This window comes from Pinus tabuliformis, chromosome 9 (genome assembly GCF_031772625.1).
Source record: "Pinus tabuliformis cultivar Carrire ecotype Pingquan chromosome 9, CPIR1, whole genome shotgun sequence".
In the NCBI taxonomy this organism is placed as follows: Eukaryota; Viridiplantae; Streptophyta; class Pinopsida; order Pinales; family Pinaceae; genus Pinus; species Pinus tabuliformis.
In genome coordinates this window covers 1,706,012,885-1,706,038,444 of record NC_142307.1, presented here as the reverse complement: position 1 = coordinate 1,706,038,444, position 25,560 = coordinate 1,706,012,885, and the positions used below count along the sequence as shown (strand labels likewise).

The 25,560-nt window shown below is 36.6% G+C and overlaps 1 protein-coding gene across 2 annotated transcripts in view; it reads right to left on the bottom strand.

Annotated features, from left to right (window-relative positions):
• LOC149155467 (ATG8-interacting protein 1-like) overlaps nucleotides 1-6,923 on the bottom strand; it is a 56,372-nt gene extending 49,449 nt beyond the window's left edge. Inside the window, exon 1 of one of the 2 annotated variants that reach the window (XM_089445607.1) lies at nucleotides 5,836-6,923. In XM_089445607.1, coding sequence (XP_089301733.1) covers nucleotides 5,836-6,477 — 642 coding nt within the window. In that variant the 5' untranslated portion in view covers nucleotides 6,478-6,923. The remainder of the gene's footprint in view (nucleotides 1-5,835) is intronic. The other variant, XM_089445606.1, reaches the window with a different exon arrangement.
• Nucleotides 6,924-25,560: the final 18,637 nt, after the last annotated feature.

Sequence of the window (25,560 nt, the reverse complement as noted above, 5' to 3'; positions counted from 1 at the left end):
AATCACCAAAAAACAATCCACGGGATATATCAACCAGCTGCTCTTTAATTCCGCGTCTTGAGCTGGCCTAGTCCATCATAACAATTCCAGGCATAGAAAAAAAATGACAGTATCTCAAGAAATTACACAGGACACACTTTATATGTATATATATAACAAAGGTGATACTGAAACCAAAAGGTAGTTGCCAGATATCTGAATTTGTTCCTCCAACAAGCAAGAATGAATTTCAAACCAATGATGAAAATGGACACCAAACTCTCTCACCGATTGATAATTCTGGTTTGGAATTACTTTCAACTACAAATGCAATATCCTCTAATCCAAGAAATAATCATCATACAGACAAAACCTCAATTGGCCATCCCAGATACCATGAGACCATCTGCGTTCCACACAATTAGGTTTTCCAGACTGCCAACCATTGAGTTATTCAATTGTTAGACTAAAATCTCCTAAAGCAAGTGAAATAAATCTAGCAGAAAACCAATAATAGTGATTCTGCCAATTCCAAGTCGTTAATGACACAAATAGGATAAACAAAGCAAAAGTTTTGCTGTGCCCTTGGCAATTATTTCAAACCACTCCAATCTCCTGGCACTAGGTTACTTGACTTTACTAAAAATCGCTTCTTGCCAATAGAGTTTTAACACCTGCAAACCTTCCAACAGGTACAATCATAAGTCAACACAAGGAGTGTTTCTTATGTTAATCTACAAGCACTTTCTACGTCAATATCTCTGGAGTCTGTCCAAATGGACCTGACAACGCCTATAATCAATTCCGCACAAGGTTTAATAGCAATCTTGTAGGACATTTAGTTCCAACATTCACCATTACAAGTACAAGCTAGAGAACCAAAGAATCGTTCATGTACAAGATTCTACCTTTCTTTAATTGGATATCATTCAAAAGATATGGTAGAAACAATGAAGGGAAAGGTGAAAACAACATACACATAAATGAGACTATGCTGCTGCCTGACAGGATTGGGACCCATGTGTACATATTTCAGACCCAATCTCACCCCCATGTTCTCTCTAAGGCCTACCAAAAATTATATTCAGTGTTGAAGTCGACTATGGAGTGGAACCGTTAATATTAGCCTAGAATTAACTACTAGAAGATGTGAATATCAACAAGCTCAAAAGTTTGACTATTAAAGATAGCTAGGACCAAAATAACCCAGGTTCCACAGAGGTCCCAATGCAGGATAATAATGCTTCCCACCCCATTGTTGATGATTGAGGGGGGTTGAGATCTAGCTCAACCCATATTGATAATGAACATAAGGAGGAAGGAAGCTCAATCAACAGAGTGAGTAGGCATTTACTGAAAGGTTAGGATGGGACACCTCTAAAATGATTGTTATTATTGAGAGGATAATCTCCATGAGGATGAAAATTGAGAGACAATGAGTAGGCAAATCCTAGAGCCTGCCAATAAAAAAGGTTGGAGAGAGAAGATATCCCACAGTACATCCCTCTCGAAACTTCTTTGCAAGGAAAGACAATCCTCCATTATTTTTTGACATTCCCAACCTCAGCAATCCACATCTCAGAATCAACTTCTTGCAGCTCATCTCTCACATATCTAGAATAGACAATAATGGATCTAAACAGAATCCTCTTCCTCCTACAGATGGAACCAGAAAAGAAGATGAGAGAAGAAGAGCACCAAACTGTCTGAAACCTAGACAAAGAAGGGCGTCAAGAACACTTTTAGTCTTTCCCTAACAGTCTGGATGAAAAAGAAATTTAGGAAACCCCCAAGGGGGAGCCCATGCATGAGGCAATCCACCAAAAGCATTAAAGAAGCCAGCAACCCACCTATCAAAAGGAAAATCACCAGCTATTAAAAAGGGGGAAAAACTCGCTACTAAAAAGGAGTTGATGCATACCACGGGGTTTATGAGGCTCCCGAGTCCCCACTCATCGAATGTTAGTTAGAAAGTGTAGGATCTGACAAGGAAGGGGAAGAACAAGGGATTGAGGTAACTAAAGAATCCTTTATCTTTTCTCCTCCTGACCCACAAAACACCACTTGTTCTTTCTGTTGAAATTTGGGTAGCTCAGAAGGTATTTCCGAGTGGAGGAAACCCACAAAATAGGAGTTTGTTGGCCAAGGTATCCAAGTTTGGGGTTCTGAGTCTTAACCCAAAGGAGTGGGTTTCGAACCCAGGATAATGAATTTAATATTCTAATTTATTGTTAAGTGGTTGAGCGGGAAAAACACTAAAGGACCAAGGGTTCACTAAGTAACCTAAGAAAAAAGTATAAATAGAAGGCCAAAGGAGAGGCAAATTACAAGGTTGAGAAGAACTTCATGTGTGGAGTGAGAGAGCCCTAGAGGAGGCCGAAATCTGCCCAAGGAAGCAGCAGATCCTGGAAAGACACTGCAGTTGTCCAAGAGAAGGTTGAGTAGGAGGTCTGTTTAATGTTTGTCTGTGGTTTGGAGAAGCAAAAGTCTAGCCACAGCTAGAGAGGGTTGTTTGAGGTTAGGGGAACAGCACCGAGGCCTAGCTTTCAAAGGCCGAGGTGGGTTAAGGCCACCCACAGGTCTGCTTTGTGCTTGGATGGCAACCAAGTTCGGCTTAAAGTGGCCATAGCTTGAATCATAGTTGGACGGGGTGCAGTCAAGGCCGGAACACTTGGCTGAGGTTTGTTAAAGAGATCAAGATCAAACACAAAAAAGTGAGGGCCTGTGGACCTGTTAGGAGGCTGGTCATGGGGTTGAAAGGGCTCCTGAAGTTAAGTCGCAGTCGAAACCAGAGTTGCAATAATTGTCCCCCCCTGGTTCAGGAGGCAGATTCACGTCCTGAACGGATCCGCAGCCAATTCTCAAGCAGAACCACGGTTTTGAAAATCAGAACTACGATTCCACCTTTTTTTTCGCAGTTCCTGGACTTTCGGAACAGTGACAGTTCTGAACTGCAGTTCTGGCACGCTTCCGTAGACCTTAACTGTTATTTCACCATGATTCTGGAAACTGCTCACATGGTTCCGCAAGGCATTTTCTTTCTTTTTTCCGGAATTTTCAAACCGCTATGTGAGGAACCATGCTTCCCAGACACTCCCAAAGTGCTCCCTTGATGCTCCCTAGACGCTTCCTAGATGCTCCCCAATGGTAATATTAAATTCTTGAAGTAACAGTGACATTCTCCTTTATCTTTAATTTTCATTTTACTTAAATTTTTAACATTACCATGAAATTAGCCAGGATGTTTGAGAGTGATTCCAACCTCATCAGACTTCATATGGAGAAAATAGAATTTCATATCCCATTCAAAATTCAACAGACTTAACAGTTTTCAAGATTTCAGGATCAATGGGATTGTAGCATTTCATTAGATTATATCATGTATGAGGGTGTGTGATTGCCATTTAATCAGGAGCACCAAGCCCTATATGTACCCTAGTGTTGATGGTGTTGATTGTTGAATTCCTTTGTCATAGCATTAGCAAAAATGTATCCTTCACTCAAGTCAAAATCATTGATCAAGCATGTTAAGTTTCTTCTACCATATTATAAGACTTGGATTAGGCAGTTTGATCAAAATTGGGCAATGTTGACTAATGTCCCTAGAGAATCAAAGTAAAGGCAAAGGCTAGACAAGAGGAGAGGAATCTAGATTATAGATGGTTGATGCTCAAATAAATAATCATTAATGTACTATGGATGTCATTTCTATCTTGATTTGTGTACAATATCCCTGCTTTGATATATTCTACAACTAATTTGGCACGCTAAATGTTTTTTTGAATATAAATGCAATGATATATATATATATATATATATATATGAAGACATTTGTGGGATGCTTTGCTTTCAAGGATTTTTGGAAAATGACACTTTGCTTCCAATGAACATCCCTGCTTCGTCCCCATTTCGTGCAACCTTGGTCAAATCAAAGGTGTTGTAACGGCACCCTATTGAAAAGGTAGTCAGCTAAGTGGGGTAAGGTCTGATCGCAGGCTGGCTCAGCCCAAGGAACAGAGCCAAGGCTTTAAGGGTTAAGGTTAAGACCAGCTGAGGGCAGGACAGAGGTAGCCATGGCCTGGACCAGGGCTGGGCAGTGTAATTAAGGCCTGCTACAAGGCTGGCTGAGTGGTTAGGAGCCTACAGCAGAGGACAGCAGCAGAAAGGGCTACAAGGGAAAGCCTGTTAGACCAAAGAGGGAGCTAACAACAAGGTAACAAGTGGTTGGTATGGACAGTGGCTAAAGGGAGCAGCACACTGGTGAACAGCAGCTGATCTATGGTCCAAAGGAGCAGACCAGGTGATGAAGGAAGACTGTAGCAGCAGAAGGAAGTGAGCTACAGCAAGGTACAGCAAGACTTGTGTGAGAACTGAAGGCTAATGGAACAGCCCAGGTGAGTCAAGTTCTTGCTGGTCATTTTTGTAGGCAAAGGACATCCATTTGTATTTGTATTTGTATTTGGGCAGATGAGGACCTGATGGAATAGACCTCAGCCCTAGTTGTATCTAGTCCAAGGACAGCCCTGTATACTGTGTAGTATGTACTATAGCATTGTATGAGGGTTTGTAAAGGGCCATGATCCCTGGTACAGTAGCCCTAGTGTTTTCTTATTGATAGACTAATTAAAAATGTGATTTGGGCCATAATATCTTGTGTACTATTATTGATCTGTTTGCTATTATATTCCGCTCTGCAAAGTGCTTTATAGTTGGGCATCTCTATTGTATTGTGTTTATGTGCTTAGCTAAGTCATAGACCAGACCTAGGGTGAAAGGGAATTTCAACACTTTAAGTCTTTCCCTAACGAGCCTGGATGAAAAAGTTATGAAGGAAACCCCCACGGGAGAACCCACGCATGAGGCAATCCACCAAAAACATTAAAGAAGACAGCAACCCACCTATCAAAAGGAAAATCCCCAGCTATAAAAAAGGGGAAAAACTCACTACTCAAACGAGTTGATGCATACCGCAGGATTTATGAGGCTTGCCACTCATCAATTGTTCACTGGAAAGTGTAGGATCTGGCAAGGAGAGGGAAGAACAAGGGATCGAGGTAGCTGAAACATCATTTATCTTTTCTCCTCCTGACCCACAAAACACCTAAGGTCATCACTTGGTCTTTCAAGCATCATTTGATGGCCAGTGGTCATTCGGTGATTATTGCAAATATAGTGAGAGGCATAGCATCCTGGAGTTTAGATGGATAAGACCCAGGTTAAGATGGATTTGCACAGACTCCAAATTGAATGCACCAATTGCAGCATTTATACTAGATGGCCCAAATACACCTGTGACCTGAGCTATAAACTAGCATAGATCCATCTTAATGCCAAATCTATATATATTTATTTACACCTGAGCTATAAACAAACATAGATCAATCTTAACTCCAAATCTATATATTTATGGAAAGGAGTTAAAACAAGCCAGGTTCAAATGTTTGTGACACCTCTTCCACCCGGGATGTAAGAGCACCTAGGCGTAATGACTGTTTACAGATCCATTTTTCTTAACACAATCTCAAACCATATTACAATATTCAGAATTGGAAAACACTCATGCGCATCATATAAGAACAACATTCTTGTTAAAGGGTGAAACCACATACTAAATAGTAAATACGAAGTATTTGTAACCATATTTTTCTCTCAAACATACATTACCCAGCCAAAAATAAATGAACTAAGAAATTTCATGAATCGGATTTTCAAACACAGATTGAAGCATTTGACTAAATCCTGATTAATTTCACTTTTCCATTTTGATATGAATTGAAGAGTTCTTATAGAGCAAGTAGGACTCAAACGACGTTAAAAAGTAAGCATAAACATGACAAAATGAAAAATTCAAGATACCTCGTCCTTCGCACACAGCTGTAAACTTAGCTGCTTGTTGTTCCAGCGTTCGTGCTGCCACCGCTGCCCCAAAAACACAATTCCCAACAGAGCAGTAGCCACCGCAATCGACCACAGAGTATTGGGTTGTCCCAATGCTACCGCCTGACGCTTCCACCAACCATCGCCCCTAAAACCTTCGTCCCCAAAACTCTCATCCGCCCAACCTTCGTTCCCAAAACTCTCGTGCTTCAATTCCACATTTTCCTCAGCTTCTGAAACACGATTCTCTTCTCCACTAACGCCCGAATCCCTCAATTCATCGAAATTCCCCGAATTTTCTTCCTCCGCCCTTGGGGGTTCAAACTCTGGACCCACCAAAGGAGCCTCTTCTTCATTTTCTGAAATGTTTTCATTCAAATTCTCGGAACCAAGTAGAGGACTTTCGATGCCATAATGATCTTCAGATTCAATTGGCAAGCCCTCGTGACGGCTAGGAGGGAAAATGAAGGTATCGGAGTCCAAACCCTCCATAATCTCTGTGCAAACCCCATTCGAACCATTTTCAGCGCAGGTGGATGAAGTGAGGGAGACCATTTCCCAGTCCCTGTTGGCTCTGCTGTTCATGCTATCATCGCTTTCGTTGCCACCACCTTCAGACATATTACTTCAACAGCACAAGACTTCTGCTTCTCGACGACTTGCTAAATTTTTTAAGGGCTTCACTACAGTACCTTCCCTATAGTTCAGAGCGGACTTATCTAGATATACGCCCATGCAGCTGAAATGGGTGGTGACAATTTCCGCACAAATATCTATGGCCATCAAGCTTCATTTGGAATCGTTTGGTAGGTTTGATGTCAACTTGCCCGATAGGAAGCTCGGCTTCGACAAATTAGCGCTCCTACGTGTGTACGATTCTAGGCTTTAAAATCCATAAATATATGAACATGGCCCATTCAAATCATTTACGAGTCTAAGGTTTAAAATCCAGACAAATATGGATGTAGCCCATAGAAATTATCGCAGTGGTGGTGGATTGCGTTTTGACTGGATGCGGGAATATTGAAGTATGATATGCTGATATACAGTTTGGTGGAAACATTACAATATAAATGGAAATATACAGTTGGGGGAAATACTTGAGTACGTTTTATAGATATGGAATTATACACTTTATTTTTAAGTTAGAAAAGACTTTCAAATTAGGAAATCAACTTAATCGTGTAATTTATATTTATAAATTTTGAACGGTAGAAAAAGTTTGAATTTTCCCACGGAAATATACACTTTATTCCAAAGTTAGAAAAGACTTTCAATTTAGGAAGTCAATTTGGTTGTGTAATTTATATTTAAAGATGTTGAAAGTTATAAAAATAATTGAATTTTTATTTTTTCATTTTATGAGTTAGAAATATTTGATTTTACACTTTTGTGATCTATATTGATTTTGATAATGTTTTTTGGATTAATTATATGTTATGTTGGTGGTCTATTTTTTGAACCAACTAATGTGGTTGAACCTTTGTCTAAAGGATGAATCATATTAGTTGTTTCGAAAAGTCGACCATGAACCACATTACTTTACTTAGAAACGTCAACCAGCAACATGAAATGTGATTAATCTGAAAGACATTATCAAATTCAGTTAGAAATATTATTAAAATAATAAAAAATAAATTAATCATAATTAATCAACCTTGTCTTGATGATGAACCTCAATAGAGGTTGGAAACTCGTGACCCTATAAATTTTATGTGATTTCTCTGGAAGTTCTTTACTTAAAATCATGAATCACATAAGCATCCAATATGAGATAACCATAATTTATATATATTATTTTAAAATAGTTATAGTACTTCAATTTTTGAGTATAGATTATTGATATTACTTTAATTATATATATTCATTTTTTCTTTGGAAATCGCTCACTCTTATTTATTATTAAATGAAGTTTTGTTGTTTTTTTTTGTATAAGGGGATGTTTTTTCTTTATTTTTTTGGTTGGAATAATGGAATGTTTTTTGTTTATTTTGTTGGTTGATTTATAGGGGTTTGAACTTGGAATTTCATTGAACATAACACTTTGATACTTTGATATCAAGGTGATTGTCAATTAAGTTGTTCTTTTAAGCAATTAGCATGATGGAATGATACCCCCTCCACCTGTTTTCAGAGGTCACAGGGACAACATTGGCCCCTTGTGATAAAGCTTGAGGAATAGGCTCCCCCACCCTCATAGAGACTAGGCTTAACCATTCACCATGGTAGAAAAAAGAGGAAGATTGATGATAATTCAATGTTAGGAATTTTTAAATTTAAGTGGAAAGGAAGAAGAAAATAATTTTAAAAATTAAAAGATTTAAAATGTTTATTAATATTTTAATGGAGAAAGGAATTCGAAAGATTAATTTTAATAATAAAAGGAGATAAATTAGGGGAAGCATGAATAACTGGGTTATTAATGTTATTAGTAATGTTAGAAAAATATTATTGAAATAATTGGTAATATTAATTAAATTTAGTTAGGTCATTGTTTCCTAATTTTTTAGAACTTTGTTAACCACTTTTGGTGTGCTATTAGGGTTTTTTCACAAAATTGTAGTTGTAGACAAGAAAGAGGAACAAGATGTTAAAAAATCATGTAAAAAAAATAGAAGAGTAAAGTCATGGGCCACATATTCCAAGTTGAATGGTGGGCAAAACATCCTAGCGGGTGTTCGTTTGGTTTATTATGGCTAAAGGAAAATGGTAAAGGCTTTGGAAAGGCAAAATGGCATTAATTCACATTTTATTTATGAAAATAATGGAAATTAAGAAGAAAAATAAAAATAAAAGAAGGTGAAAGGTCACCGGTTACATGTGAGGAAGAAATTGAAGGAAAATAATGGAAAACGAAGAAAATAGAGGCCTCATTAATAAAAAGGCTTCTGAGGATCAACTGGAAAGCTTTTGCTCAACCTTTTGTCAGTTCAGTTTTGAAGCTCTCTCCTTATTCTCTCTCTCTCTCATACTCTTGGACACTTAAAGTTTTCTTGGAGCACTCTTGGAGGAGTGTGGCATACTTGGAGTTTTGGAGCAACAAGACAAAGGAAGAGCAGGAAAGCGCAAGAGGACATCGGGATCAGCAGCTACAATGGGTTTTGCTTGCAAGTACCAAGTTGCATGTATGTTTTCCTCGCTAGTTTTGGCATGCATGGCATATGCATGTGGTTTCTTGGTTATGATATGTCATTGGCATGGAGGATTGCCTAGATTGACAGTGGATTTTCCTAGCCTTGCCATTTCCTGGATAGTCATGGTGTTGTGGGAGTCTCTCCCTTTTGTTTTCTGGTTGGTTCTCATGTTCCTTTGGATGTGGGTTGAGTTATTAGTTCCTAGAGCCTTGGTTGGACAAATGCTCTGGATCCTTATAACAGCTTGGGTTGAGTTACTAGTCCTGGAGCCTTGGTTGGACAAACGCTCTCGAGCCCTTGGTGGGTTGAGTTACTAGTCGTGGAGCCTTGGTTGGACAAATGCTCTCAAGCCCTTGGTGGGTTGAGTTACTAATCCTGGAACCTTGGTTGGACAAACGCTCTCGAGCCCGGCAGTAGTTGTGGGTTGAGTTACTAGTCTTGGAGCCTTGGTTAGAACAAACGCTATGGAGCCGGGGACAACTTGGGTAGAGACTGATCTGGTGATGGTTAGTGATGTCCAACCGTGAGGTGGAATCACTAATGGAGGGTTGAGGTTGTTTGGACTATGGAAGCCCTGGTTTGGTTTATGTTGATTTATTCCATGAGATCCCACACTCATGCTTGGAATATGGCACGAGGGTGACTGGATGAAAGAGAGAATTGGTTCAGCCTAGTCTATGGTCGGGTGGTTCATGGAAGTCCCAAACCTGGTTGCATTTTGCATATGTTAATAAGAGCTTCTTCCCTTGGCATATTCATGAGTAAAGTTACTTGATGTTATGTGGATTTAATGGTTATTTCCTCATTGATATATCTCTGGTTATTTGTTGGTTATAAGCATGTTTTATGACAATGATGATGTATGGATCTCATCATGTTTTGATTTGTAAATGAATGAACAATGAATATGTGACCTAATAGATGATAATGCAACTAATGTGACAAGGCATCAATGCTTCTTAGTGATTCTCATATGAGTATGAGGCCCCTATGCTCAGTTATTGTTATGACCTGTAGAAGGCATATTTGTGACATGTTTGATGAAATGCCTGTCATGGTTGGGTTTGGTTAGGTCAAGTCCTTGATCAATTTTTTTGTTAGAGGCTTTGTCTTGGTGTCATTTATTGTCTCATAAAGTCTCATTAAGTTCCAGGTAGTGGTTTGGAGACGAGCCCTGAAAAAGTGGCTTAAATCTCGCAATCTCTAGCACAGAACTAGCTGAAAAAGACTGTAGTCTCTCCCTTGTAGGCATTGTGGGAGCAGTTGGGGGTTTTTTCAGTGAAAAGGCAATTTGACTCAAGGTTTGGGCACCTGGAGGGGTGGTTTAGCTTCTCGGGATCTTGTAGCTCATGAGGAAGGTCAATAAGGTTTTCTTGTGTCAATTGCACTTCCTTAGGGTGATATAGGAGGTTGAATCATATCATAGTAACTCTTTGTCACATGTTTACCCCGATGGACTAGTTAGCTTGGGTAGATGTGGGATGAGGGTGTTACACAAGAGCAGAGATGAACCCTCATTCTCATCCTCCTCCATGGAGAATAAGTGATCCATGTGACAATTAAAGGCTTGCCCCCACCCGATGAAACATGAGCCACACTAGTCGCTACCGCCCTAGCTTAGGCAAAGCAGTGGGTCGAGGAATCCCCACGATGCTCCCAACTCATGCACAACTGAGCTTAGTTGATTCCATCATAGGAATTGGAGGCCTTTCATCGAGCTTGATGCAACTTCAAATCTCAAGGCCACCCCTTTTGTAGGTCTTGACGCCCCCCACTAATTAATTTTGAGCTCCTTCTCAGTAATCTTCACCTAGAGGTGGTCACAAGGGAAATCATGTCTATTGCGAGGTTCTTTCTACTCCTAGGATGAGACTATTACCCCAAATTTGGTGAATTTTATGATCTTTGTGAAACCAATCTCAAAGGATTCCCTTTGTCTACAATCTAAAGCCACGGATCTTGTTTTATCGCTCACAACCATAATACAAGATTGGGTGAGAATCTCATATGGTAGTATTCGACTCCTAGACGGAGGTCGACACCTTCAGGATCATAAAATCCCTTAGCAAGTGTTGAACCTCAGAATTACCCTCTCCTTGACAACTTTTCTCACTTATTTCCCTTACTTTTCCATAAGAATGCAGATCCCCATCACTAATAAATGATAGATTTTGTCTTAAGGAGGACATTAAATGATTGACATGTTATAATTTTATGTTTTTGCTATTTGAATAAGTTTTTGCAAATTAGCTACAGAACGCAGCCTATTCTACAACTAACTGTGTGTTCCGTAGCTACTTTCGTGGTTTGGCAGGTTACAGGTGTCAAACAAAAAAACCAACCACATGGACATCTCTGGAATCGTCTCGACATGGATCCTATCCTAGTCACCTTGCCCAGATCGATAAAAAATCCAGCTCAAGACCACAGTGAAAGGTGGAGTCAAACATATGAAACCTGAAAGCAATGGGACTCTTTGTCTACCCTTTCATGGTTAATTAATAAATCCAACAGTTATGTTGCAGCATTAACTTGGATCAGCCACCTGTGTTAACGGTTTTGTGCAACCATCTTGCTCGAATTTAAGTCACTTGTAGTTGATCAAACATTTACGCAATCTTGTTGTGATACGTGTAGACCACCTGTAGTTAATTTTCCTCAAAAGACGGTAATGATTATTTTCTTTTAAATACCAATTGTACAGAACCAGAAGGTGTTCGAAGTTTTTGATGTATTAAGCTCAGACTTGCAGCTCTGTAATTTTGGACTTTTTATTCCTGTTTATAATATAAAGTCGTGTGTTGACCTGTGATCATTTGAAGGAGCATTTTGAATTAAGTTTACAACTCAACCCAGTGAGTTGCAAAGGGCCCCTGCACTAAAGGAGATTTTCTTTTCATTTGTTTTTTTGTTCATTTTTAATTTCATCATTTGCTTTTAGCAGTGTTTGTAACTTAGGTTGATTTCTTGTAGTTTGATTTCTTTTAGTTCTGATCAGTAGCATAATGTTAGAATTCAAATGTGCAGTCTTGTTTCTCTAATCCATTTCATAAAGGAAATGACTTTGTTTCTAAACAGAGTAAGATTGGAAGTAATGAAGATGCATTGTTGATTAGTTTACTCACTATTTTTGTTATTTATTTCCTAGTTCAGGTTGTCAATGCAGTGTATTAATGAATGTTTTGGATCACCATTTCAAGCTAATATCCATCCTAAACTAAATGGTTAAACATTCACTTTACATAAGGGTTGAAACCAATCAGTTACCTTCTGCATGTTTTTATTTAGTTTTTTTATAGATCATGAAGTACAAAAGTTGCTTGTATTCCATCTCAAGAAGGTTATCTTTCAAAATTGAAGGTTAGAGTAACTAGAAGTACTTTAGTTAATTTCATTCCCTGTATTTATTTCAACATGACTTACAACTTTACCTTTTGATTTTAAGAATTAGATTCATGACTTAGGATTAATGACAAGATAGGACAGATGCTCTGTTTTTCCTTCTTTTAACTTAGATTTTGACTAGTTTTAAGCTCTTGGTTCACCTTTAGGAAGTTTAGATTCAGTTTCTCATAGTTCAGATTGTACATCATTAGGAATCAAAGAACAGAAACTCCCAAAAACAATATAAAATACAAAACAGTGAAGTAAGAAGGGTTAACTAAGCACATACAGTGCACTACACTTCATTAGCTTACGAACCTTGGTTGATAATTTATGCAAGCAATTTAGGACACTAAATTGACTAAACATTTTGGCGTCGTTGTCGGGGAAGTGTAATTAGGTAACCTTATCTCTTACATTAAAAAAAAATGATATGCATAGAGAAAGAGACTCTAGGGGTAGATTTATAGCTAGAGGCAGGAGTTCAATTCCTACAACACCACCTACTCCACCAAGAACAAGAAGAGATACACCTCCATCTCAAGCTCATACTCTCAGCCATAGAACTCCTGAAATTCTAAGGTCAGAGATCTCATCAAAAGAATCTCCTACTTCATCTACCGAGGCAGTCCTAGAGGAGAAAAATCTTGGGTCTCCAACAGCAGGAGTAGCCTTTTTCACCTTCACAGGGGAGCACATTTTAGTTGAAGAATTAGGAATACCTGGTGAGGAAGAAGAAGTAGAACCTCTCTCCCATATTCCATTAATAGAAGAACCAGAGGAAGAGAAAGTAACCTTGCAGGTTGAACCTTATACTGACTCTGAAGAAACTATAATGGCAGAAGAAGGAGAGGATGGAGAATTCACATTGTTTGGAGGAGGGGGTAGAGGAAGAGGTAGAGGAAATAATGGAGGAGGTAGAGGAAATAATGGAGGAGGCAGAGGAAATAGGGAAATAGATAATTCTTTTGGATTCCCTATAGTGGATGAAGAAACAAATGCCACAATGAAAAATATCTCACCTTCTGTCCTCCCAAATTTCCATGGGTTAAAAAGTGAGGATCCTGAAACATTTTTATTTGAGTTTGAAGTCTTGTGCAGAACATATGATTACTTAGAAGACTCTCAAAAACATAAGTTGTTTCCTTCAACATTGAAAGGAGCTACTTTGAAGTGGTTCATGGGGTTAGTCACTTAATCCATTAGACATGGAATGACATGAAGAAAGCGTTTCTGGACAGGTATTTGGATTATTTCATGCCTACCAATCACAAGGATGAAGTGTTCAAAATGATACGAAGAGAGGATGAAACTTTGGAGGATTTAATTGAAAGATTCAACTATAACTTGAAAAGAGCAAAGATGGACAATTTAGATGAAGATACCTTAAAAGCTCTTTTATTAAAAGCCATTAGAGATGAGTGGATAGATAACCTTAACATGATGGGGAAGGGAGATATCTCTCAACTCCCATTAAGTGACGTAGGAGAATTATGTGTTCATCTCTCAAGAGGGAAATCCAAAACTGGGAAAGGTCTAAGAGATCCTTCTCTTGTTAGAGTGAATAAGTCTGCAACTGGATCAGTGAGTAGGGCAGAAATTGGGAATATGCTTGATGAATTCAAAACAGATATTCTAGGGAGCCTTAGTGAGAAAATATACACCCTTAAGTTGCAAAACAAGCAGAAAACCGAGGCTGATGCTTTAACTATTTTCTGTCCCAAATGCAGAAAAAAAAAAAAAAAAAAAAAAAAAAAAAAAAAAAAAAAAAAAACACCATGCTTTAAGAGAATGTCCTTTGGATGCAAAAATTATAGAGACTTATATGATTTGCTCATAAAACCATGAGACCAAGGGTTGTCCTTCAATTCCAGGTCTTAAGGTTGTTTTTCAAGAAGAAACAGTTCCAAATTCAGCAGAACCTCTTTGCTTTGTCTCTAGAAGACCTTGGTAGGGGCCACAAAATCAGGGATTTAACAATCAAATGTATCTTCAGCCCCCACCAAATTGGAATTCTTGGCAGCAACCTTGGCCTCAACCTCAATCTCAATCTCAACCTTGGGCTCAAGGAGTACAAAATCCTTATGGGAGATTTTCTCAATATTATCAATATCCTCCATCATATCAGAATTATCCTTCCCCACACATTCCACAACAAAATCAGCAGCCACAACTTCAAAATCAGAACCCTCAACTTTCACTACCATTTCCACAACAAAATCCACAACAAAACCAAAATCCTCAACTCTTACTACCATTTCAGCAGAGACCAAATCAGCTACCTGCCCAACCATTACCAAACCCCAACAATAAAAATCCTCAGAATACTTACATGGTGGAAGGACAACAATTTCCAACTTATATGATCACTCCTCTAGATCTCAATGATGTTCAACTAAGATCTGGTAGGATATTAGAAAAGGAAAGGCCTTCTGTAGTTATTCAAGAACAAGACAATTCTGGGGAAGATTCTCTAGAGCCCAATAAAAGTTTTGAAGGAACATCTCTCCAAAACCAAAATACTGAAAATGAAAAACAGAAAGAACCAGTGAACTCAACTCCCATCATTGAGCAACCAGTATCTACTTCTACACCTCCTTTTCCTAAAAGGTTACAAGTTGATAGAGGAGTAGAAAAGCAGATTATGTTGCCTAATTATGATTTTCTAGATGAATTGAAAAATGTTTGTATCAAAATCCCTTTGTTACAAGCCATTAAGGAGATTCCAATCCTAGCTAAAACAATAAAGGAGTTGAGCATAAAGAAACCAGGAAGAAAAGCAAAAGAAACAAAAATAATTCACCTGGTAGGAAAAATAGCAAATATAATGATGGGAAAAATTTCCATACAAAAAATATGTAGATCCAGGAAGTCCAATTGTGAAAACACATATCAACGGAGTTGAAATTCCAAATACATTAATTGATCTAGGAGCAGCAATAAACATCACGAGCAAACAAACCACGGAACAACTCAAACTTCCTAATCTTCTTTACACACCTACATTACTGCAATTAGCAGACAGATCTGTAATCAAACTAGATGGAGTGTCAAAAGATATTTCAGTATCCTTAGATTCTTGGGAATATCCTGTTGATTTTATGATCTTAACCCCCAAGAACAATCTAGGAGGAAATCCACTCATATTAGGAAGACCTTGGCTGGCCACAGTTGATGCTTTCATTAGCTATAGATCTGGTGACACATATATTTCTGATGGGAATTCAACAAAGAAATTCACTCTATATCCTCTAGCAAGAACAATCACAGAAATAGATGACAAAGAATGGATTGATGATGAAAATGACATTCAGCCTCTCTTTACTATTTCAGACATTAGTGAAGATAGTCAAATCTTAAATACAATGGAAAATTTTGAATCATCTCCAGAATATGAACATGATCAATTTCAAGAAAAATCCAATATTGAATATTTGTCATCTAGGCATATGTCTCTTTATTCTATGGAAGAATTTGGTAGCTCTACAATTGAAATCTTTCCAGGGAGAACATTGAACATAAACAATAACTTGGAGAAATTACAACAGGAAAAGCTAATGAAGACATTACAACAACATTCTATTGCATATGCATGGGAATATACTAACATGAAAGGAATTAGTCCTAAGACTTGTATACATCACATCTACATTGAGGAAAATTGTAGACTTATTAAACAACCTCAAAGAAAGATGAATCCAAATCTTAGGGAAATTGTGAAAGAAGAGCTACAAAAACTGCTGAATGTAAACTTCATTTACCCAATTTCAGACAGCCAATGGGTTTCCCCTTTAGTGATTGTGCCTAAAAAGAACGGTAAATGGAGGGTGTGGATTGATTACCGAGAACTAAATAAAGCTACCCTTAAAGATCATTTTCCTTTGCCCTTTATAGATCAAGTGTTAGATACATTAGTAGGTAAGAAGTATTTCTCATTCTTGGATGGTTTTAGTGGTTATAATCAGATTCAGGTGGCACCTGAAGATCAAGATAAAACCACATTTACTTGTCCATGGGGAACCTATGCCTACCGAGTACTTCCTTTTGGGTTATGTAATGCACCTGCAACATTCCAAAGAGCAGTACTAGGAATTTTTTCTGATCTAATACATGATTGTGTAGAGGTATATATGGATGACTTTACAGTCTATGGGAATACATTTGAAGAAGCTTTGGAAAATTTGGAAAAAGTTCTTAAAAGATGTAAGGAAGCAAACCTTTCACTAAGCCATGAAAAATGTTTTATGATGTTTACAGAAGGGATTGTTTTAGGGCATCACATTTCAAGAGATGGGATTAAAGTTGATAAATCTAAAGTTGAAGTCATCTCTAAATTATCAATTCCAAATTGCCAAAAGGATGTTAGAAGTTTTCTAGGATTTATAGGATACTATAGACGATTTATAGAAAATTTCACTAAAATAGCATCCCCACTCTTCAAATTACTCACCAAGGATTGTGAATTCAATTAGAATCCTAACTGCCAGTTAGCATTTGAGACTTTAAAAACAAAAATTTCTAAACCACCCATCTTGAGAGGTCCAAATTGGAAACTACCTTTTCACATTTCAACAGATGCTTCAAATATAGCTCTGGGCGTTGTATTAGGACAAAAAGATTTGATTCCCTACACCATCTACTATACAAGTAAGAATTTTACTTCCACTGAGTTGAATTATACTGTAACTGAAAAGGAATTTTTAGTTGTTGTTCATGCAATCAACAAGTTCAGACATTATATAACAGGCTATGAAACCTTTGTTCATACAGATCACTCTGTAATTATATACTTAATGAATAAACCTATTACTACTGGCAGAGTTACAAGTGGATTTTACTCTTGCAAGAATTCAATATTACTGTGCTAGATAGACCTGGAAAACAAAACACAGTTGCTGATTTATTGTCCATAATTCAAAATATCAAGGATGACACTCCGGTTGAAGATAAGTTTCTTGATGAATATCTTTTTGTAGTGACTACTCAAACTCCTTCGATTGCAGATATTGCCAATTACTTAGTCAGAGGGAAATTGCCTTCACATTTGTTTCCTAGAGAGAAAAGAAAAATCATTCAGACAAGTGCAAGATACTCATGGATCACTAATGAATTGTATAAAACAGGCCCAGATCTTATGATAAGATGATGTGTTAGGGAAGATAAAATGCCTGAGATTCTTAAGGCATGTCATGATGAGCCGTGTGGTGGACACTTTGTTGATAAGAGGACAACCTATAAAATCCTTTCTTTAGGGTATTATTGGCCATCCATCTTCAAAGATGCCAAAGAATATGTCAGGAGGTGTGACAACTGCCAGAGGGTAGGGAAACCTGCTCCTTCAAATGAAATGCCACTACAAATTCAGGTACTCATTAAACCTTTTGAAAAATGGACCTTGGATTTTGTTGGACCAATTAATCCTCCATCGAAGCAAAAGAAGTATATAGTGGTATGCACTGATTATGTCACTAAATGGGTAGAGGCCAAAGCATTACCTTTTGCTAATGAAAAATCTGTAGTTAATTTTCTTTTTGAGGACATCTCCACTCGTTTTGGTGTTCCAAGAGAAATTGTGATAGATAAGGGATCTTAATTTACATCTAAAATGGTGAAGGGTCTTGTGGAAGATTACAAGATCAAGCATAGGAAATCTACTCCCTATCATCCATAAGCAAATGGTCAAGTCGAATCTACAAATAAGGTGATTGAAGGAATTCTCACTAAGACTGTGCATCTACATAGAAGAGATTGGGCAGAAAGGATTCCTGAAGCCTTATGGGCCTATAGAACCACATGGAGGAACACGACGGGACATACACCCTATGAACTTGTTTATGGGAAACAAGTCCTATTCCCTATAGAGTTTCAAATCAAAACCTTCAAGATGGTAGTCCAATTGGGGCTGGATTTATTAGAGGCACAGAAACATAGATTGGAGCAACTCAGTGAACTTGATGAAATCAGGCAAGATGCAGTTCAAAGAACCAGTATATTCCAACAACAGAGGGCTAAATGGCATGATAAATATATTAAGAAGAAGAAGTTTCAAGCAGGATATTAGGCATTGTTGTTCGATTCCAAGTTCAAAGATTTTCAAGGGAAGTTTCAAACTCGTTGGCTTGGGCCATATGAGATTGAAGAAGTCTTTAATAACTGAGCAGTAAAGATAAGGACAATAGATGGAAGCAAAATACCTCTTCTTGTGAATGGTCATCGGCTGAAGATATATCAGAAACCAATTTCAAGAGAGGAGTTCATTAAGATTTTCCAGAATAACTCTGAAATGAAGCTAGTGAAGAAGAATTCTTCTTCTCCACTAACTTAGTCTTTATTTTTCCTAAAAAAATGATGAATAAAAAAAAATAAAAGATAAAAAAATTGTATGAGGATGAAAACCAATCATTGATTGGCATACTGATACAAAAATACAGGGTGAAAATCAGAGATTTCTGACATCCTATTTTTTCCATTTCTTTTTTGTAATAAGTAGTGACAAAAAGCTACATTCATTTGCAGTTTAGAGTTTTCAAATTCATAATCTCATTCCATCTCATTCTGTTTTCATTTTTTTACAGTTTTACTCCATTTCACTCTATTTCTCATTTTATCTTACACCTCATTCCATCTCATTGTCATAACTCATTTCCATTTTATTTTTACACTCATATTCCATTTCCATATTTCACTTTTCCTTCTTTTCACATTCTGCAGCTGATTCCATTCCGCAGCTAATCTGATTCTGCAACTACAACTTACTTATCAGCTCTAGCACAATTGTACAGCCCATAAATAAATCATGAATGCAGGGAAATTGAAGAATCAAGTTTTGGAGATCAACCATGCTCAAAGTACCTACGGATCAACACCAAAAGAATTATCAAGCAAAATGTTAAGTTCTAAAGGTAAAATGCAAAATTTATTTCAAACAACAAGTTACAAACATAAGTCATGTATAATATGAATGATCATATGTCTCCTTAACAAGTCATCATTTGATTTGACTGCCACTTCATGATACCACATCTCCCCACATCTTCCACATTCTATACCAAATGGTCTATAATACTTTCATCATTCCACACCTCCGCTACATTCTCCATACTCTGTACTTAAATGGTCCCTAATAACTCCATCTGTTAACGGTCAAAACTACGATGTGACCAACGTATTCACGTCTCTCCAAACCCTCACCGTCTACTTATTCCACGCAAAGCCATAGTTCTTTTTCACCATACTCGCAGTCAGCCCATTTCATAGACTAGGAGAGTAATTATGAAGGTTAGAAAATTCTTCGAAACAGAAGCCGTGGGACTCATTGTCAGGACAGATCCCGTAGGGGCAAAATATATGGAAGGATACCCACAACTCAAGGAGATGCAGTAGAAGGCTCGATGGCTCAATTTCATTGAAAAATTTGATGGCTATCACAAGAGATCACAAAATTTTTTGCTCGATCACTCGATGGTACAGAATAGAAATTGGAGACATTAAGTTTGAAGTAACAGAATCTTACATAACGAAGGCTACATAACTGCCAAGACTTGGTAAGAGATGGTTCAAAAATAAGGAATTTCACAGTGAATCATGGAAGGTAATCCTTAAGAACCTAGGTATGGATGTCATTGTGTTTAGAAAAGGAATTCCTATTTCAGCACTTAAAAATAAATGGAGAAGCATGCTTTTGATATTACAAAAGTTCATTACTTATGAGGGGAGATTCGGATGCATGTATGTCTATCATATATGTTTATTGACGAACTTTCTAGAAAATGGAAACATCAACCTCCCTTTATTCCTTCTAAACAGTTTAAGGAGGATGGCTTCAAATGTACAGAAGAAAATAGAATTCATAGACACAACTATGTACCATCATGGGTTGGTAAAAATACTGGTTGAGTTTCATTTGAAAAGAATAGGAGATACTTGGGAAAACTTCTTGATAAGAAACTATTTCCAAGAGGCACCAGAATCACCTGAAGAGGGTAATGTCAGAAGGAGTAGGAGGAAAAAGACCAGTATGACCATTCAAAGCAAACCTGAGTCCTCCACACAAAAAAATGATGAAGAGCTAGTCTCTGAAAATTTGACAGAGATCAGGGAGTAGATCAAGCAAAAAGGGAAGATAAAAAAGAAAGCTGGTGGAATTACTGGAAACAAACTTGAATCTTCATTACAACAAGATGATGAACAATTAATCTTTGAAAAATTGATAGAGATTAGGAAACAAATCAAGAGAAAGGAAAAGATAGGAAAGGAGAAAAAGGGTACAAAGGAGGAGAACATAAGCCCCCTACAACTTAGAAGGAGCTCTAGACTCCGAGGTATGGTAAAGAAGGTATCATCAAAGGGAACAGAGTTCATAAATCTAGAAGAAGAAACCCCAGTACCATCTCCTGATAATGTTCCATTTACACACAATCCTCAAAACTCTCTTAAACAATATTTCGAAGGCAACCCCAACAAAGGATCTCCAGGCATAGACCCAGTGCAACAACAAATTTATGATTACATAGAATCACTGGAGAATAAAAGTGCCTCAATGGATCCAGAATCCTCAACCAATCCAAAACAACCTGTCAATCCACAAGAACCTCTAACTGACTCTCTCAAATAGGAAATCTATGAGTTAGAGATATTGAACAGGCATATCAAGAAAGAAAATGAAACCCTGAAGGAACAAAGCAAATTGGATAAAGCCATTCATGATAATACAATACTGCACCTAGGGCTATGGTACAAGAAGAATAGGAAGTTAAAGAGGAAGAATAGAAACTTGAATAGAACAGTCATCAACCTTAAATACAGACTTCTCATGAAGAAAGCCAGGATGACAGTCACTTCAAAGAGGAGCAAGAGAAGAAAATTAGATTTACTAGCAGAGGTGTTTGAGCAGGTGCAATAGGAAAGAAGAGTTCACTTTTTTGGAAAAATTGCATGGGGACATGAAATGATTTTGCAGTGGGGGTATGTTGAACCTCATAACTACCCTCTCCTTGACAACTTTTCTCACTTCTTTCCCTTGCTTTTCCATAATAATATAGATCCCCATCTTTGATAAATGATAGATTTTGTCTTAAGGAGGACATTAAATGATTGACATACTATACTTTTATGTTTTTTCTATTTGATTAAGTTTTTGCAAATTAGCTACGGAACACAGCCTATTCTGCAGCTAACTGTGTGTTCCATAGCTACTTCCATGGTTTGGCAAGTTACAGGTGTCAAAAGTAAAAACCAGCCACATGGGCATCTCTGGAATCGTCTCGACATGGATCCTATCTTAGTCACCCAGCCCAGATCGATAAAAAAGCCAGCTTAAGACCACAGTCAAAGGTGGAGTCAAACATATGAAACCCAAAAGCAATAGGACTCTTTGTCTACCCTTTCGTGGTTAATTAATAAATCCAACAGTTTTGTTGCAGCATTAACTTGGATCAGCCACCTATGTTAACGGTTCTGTGCAACCATCTTGCTCGAATTCAAGTCACCTGTAGCTGATCAAACATTTATGCAGTCCTGTTGTGATACGTGTAGACCACCTGTAGCTAATTTTCCTCAAAAGACAGTTATGAATATTTTCTTTTAAATACCAGTTGTACAGAACCGGAAGGGGTTCGAAGTTTTTGATGTATTAAGCTCAGACTTGCAGCTCTGTAATTTTGGACTTTTTGTTCCTGTTTATAATATAAAGTCGTGTGTTGACCGATGATCATTTGAAGGAGCATTTTGAATTAAGTTAGTAGCTCAACCCAGTCAGTTGCAGAGGGCCCCTGCACTGAAGGAGGTTTTCTTTTCATTTGTTTTTTTGTTCAGTTTTAATTTCATCATTTGCTTTTAGCAGTGTTTGTAACTTAGGTTGATTTCTTGTAGTTTGATTTCTTTTAGTTCTGATCAGTAGCATAATGTTAGAATTCAAATGTGCAATCTTGTTTCTCCAATCCATTTCATAAAGGAAACGACTTTGTTTCTAAACAAAGTAAGATTGAAAGTAATGAGGATGCATTGTTGATTAGTTTACTCATTGTTTTTGTTATTTATTTCCTAGTTCAGGTTGTCAATGCACTGTATTAATGAATGTTTTTTATCACCATTTCAAGCTGATATCCATCCTAAACTAAATGGTTAAACATTCACTTTACATAAGGGTTGAAACCAATCAGTTACCTTCTGCATGTTTTTATTTAGTTTTTTCTAGATCATGAAGTACAGAAGTTGCTTGTATTCCATCTCAAGAAGGTTATCTTTCAAAATTGAAGGTTAGAGTAACTAGAAGTACTTCAGTTAATTTCATTCCCTGTATTTATTTCAACATGACTTACAACTTTACCTTTTGATTTTAAGAATTAGATTCATGACTTAGGATTAATGACAAGATAGGACAGATGCTCTGTTTTTCCTTCTTTTAACTTAGATTTTGACTAGTTTTAAGCTCTTGGTTCACCTTTAGGAAGTTTAGATTCAATTTCTCATAGTTCAGATTGTACATCATTAGGAATCAAAGAACAGAAACCCCCAAAAACAATATAAAATACAAAACAACGAAGTAAGAAGGGTTAACTAAGCACATATAGTGCACTACACTTCATCAGCTTATGAACCTTGGTTGATAATTTATGCAAGCAATTTAGGACACTAAATTGACTAAACATCAAGTACGACATAGCCAAGGATGCCTTGATTATTGTATCAAGAGTAAGAGGTGGAGCCAAAGGTTGGGATGCTTCCTTTTCATCCCAACCCAAATCCTTTAAGGATGTCCTAAAATCAAGACCTTCACGTCCAAACCTTAATATATCTCTAGACCATCCTTCATGGTGATCGGGCAATAAAACCCTGTCTCTTGAAGTGGGTAACGTTATATGTAGATTCTTGGTTGCATATTATGAATGCCATGCAATTATTTACCATTTTAATGGTTTTTTGCCCTCAACATATGCTCTTCATAAGTGGGTGCATCACAATTGGTTCCAGAATATTGTGTTGCATTTGTACTCAAAAGGATTCTTTGTTGTGCTCTTCAAAAAATTAGAAGATCGGTAGGGTTTTTGTTTAGGGACATTGGTTCTAGGGCCACTCCGGTCTCTCTTTTCAACCATGGTTTCCGGATTTTAATCCTCTTTCCATGACAGCTCTAACAACCTCGATTTGGGTAAGGCTCCTAACCTGCCCATCTATTTGTCACATCCAGATATTTTAGAAGATGTGGGAATATTACTAGGTCATTTCATCAAAATTGACACTAAAACAATTGCAACGGAATTATCACATTTGTTCACATATGAGTCAAAGTGGACCTCAATAAATGATTGCTTAATAAAGTCCTTCTCAAATGCAAGGGTAGGGTTTGTTTACAATTGTTGGATTATGAAAACATTGCTTTTCACTGCAAGACTTGTCAATAGCCTGATCATTTTCAAAATGTCTGCCCTTTTATGCAAGGGCCCTATACCCACCCAAATCATAAGAAAAGAACTGTGGATGGCAAGATCCAAAGGGAACCAAAAGGATTTAAGGTTATTGTAACTCACAAGCAGGATAACACACAACAACAGAAGTCACCTACTGCCAAATCAACACCTTCAAACTTAGCTCAACCTCATGTAGAAAAATGTCAACCCTCAGGGAAGAAGCTCATCCTTCAATCGAAAAGGAAAGATACTTAGCCATAATTTTGGCTCCTCCAATGAGTTGGCACAAATGTATTCGCAAATCAGATCACTCAGATAGTGACAAGGTAACAACAAATATGCCAGAACATTTAACAATGGAAGTGTCTAAAGGAAATGTTGTCATTGTCTCATCCATATCTGCTCTTAATAACTCCTCGGAATGGATATGCGTCCATAAGAGAAAAGGAAAGAAGGTCAAACTCTTACAATCCTGGGATTTAAGACCAATAAGGTAGTAAAGGTATCGTCGTGTACTGTGCTTATGGAAATAATTATGTAATCGATATTTTGATGTAATACAAATCAATTAAAATTAAAATTTTCTAAATCAACATTATTACCTATATTAATTAATTAATTAATATTAATAATAATGTAATTTTGTTACTATTATTGATATTATTGGTTATAAGTTTAGTTAAAATGTTTATTTAAGAAGTTATGACACTAATATAGAGTCACAATGTTAATTTTAATAATCTTTAATATTATTAATAATAATGGAGTCTAACTAATAGACAAAATGACCCTTTTTCGAGTATTTTTTTCTAGTCAATTTTGTTCAAAATTGGATACATATTTTTAAAAATCATAAGTTTAAGTTGTTTAATTTGCAAAGATCACATGTCCCAACGTGTTGAATCTATTTGTAGATTCAAAAATGTATTTTAAACAACAAGAAATCGTAATCTCGCTAAAAATCCATTTCGTGTATTAGTTAGACTAAGCCATTAATAATAATGTTAAGAATTTATAGTGCTCGGAAATTCCACAGTGGCCATTTTTGTGTTGATGTTTCGAGTCTACAACAAGACTCATCATCACGACAAATTCCTACAGAGAAGAGCGAGAAAGAAGGGAATAAATATGGGATGGAGAAATCAAATAGGAATGAACAAAACACCAAAACAAAAAGAATTGTTTATAATTTTATTAAATTATTATTAATAATTATTATAAGTTTTGATAGATAATATAAGGTAGTTAATATAAGGATGAAAGTTAATAATAGATTAATTATTAATTTTTCTTGTTAATAATTAATAATAAATTTAATTATAATTATTCATTATTATTAGAATTAATTATTATTAGTATTAGTATTAATTACTTAATTAATAGTAATAATGATGCTAATTAATAGTAATAATAATGTTAATAATTATTATTATTAATTTAAGTTAATAATTATTATTATAAACCTAATACGTTCATAATAATAATTATTAATAAAGTTAATAATTATTATTATTTGAAATAATAATTATTAATATTAATATAATAATTTATTATCAAAATAGGATTAGGGTTAATTATTTTATTTTATTTTAGATGATAGGATAATAAGTCAAAGCCAGGTTCAATTTGGCAAAGATTTGATTAAGTTTCAATAGAATACATGGTATTATTACATATTAAAAATTGTCTTGTGTGGTACAACGCTAGATACATGGGATTGCATTTCAACTAGTCTTGTGTTTGTATGAATCTGATGGTTAAGCCACTTCTTTCTAAAT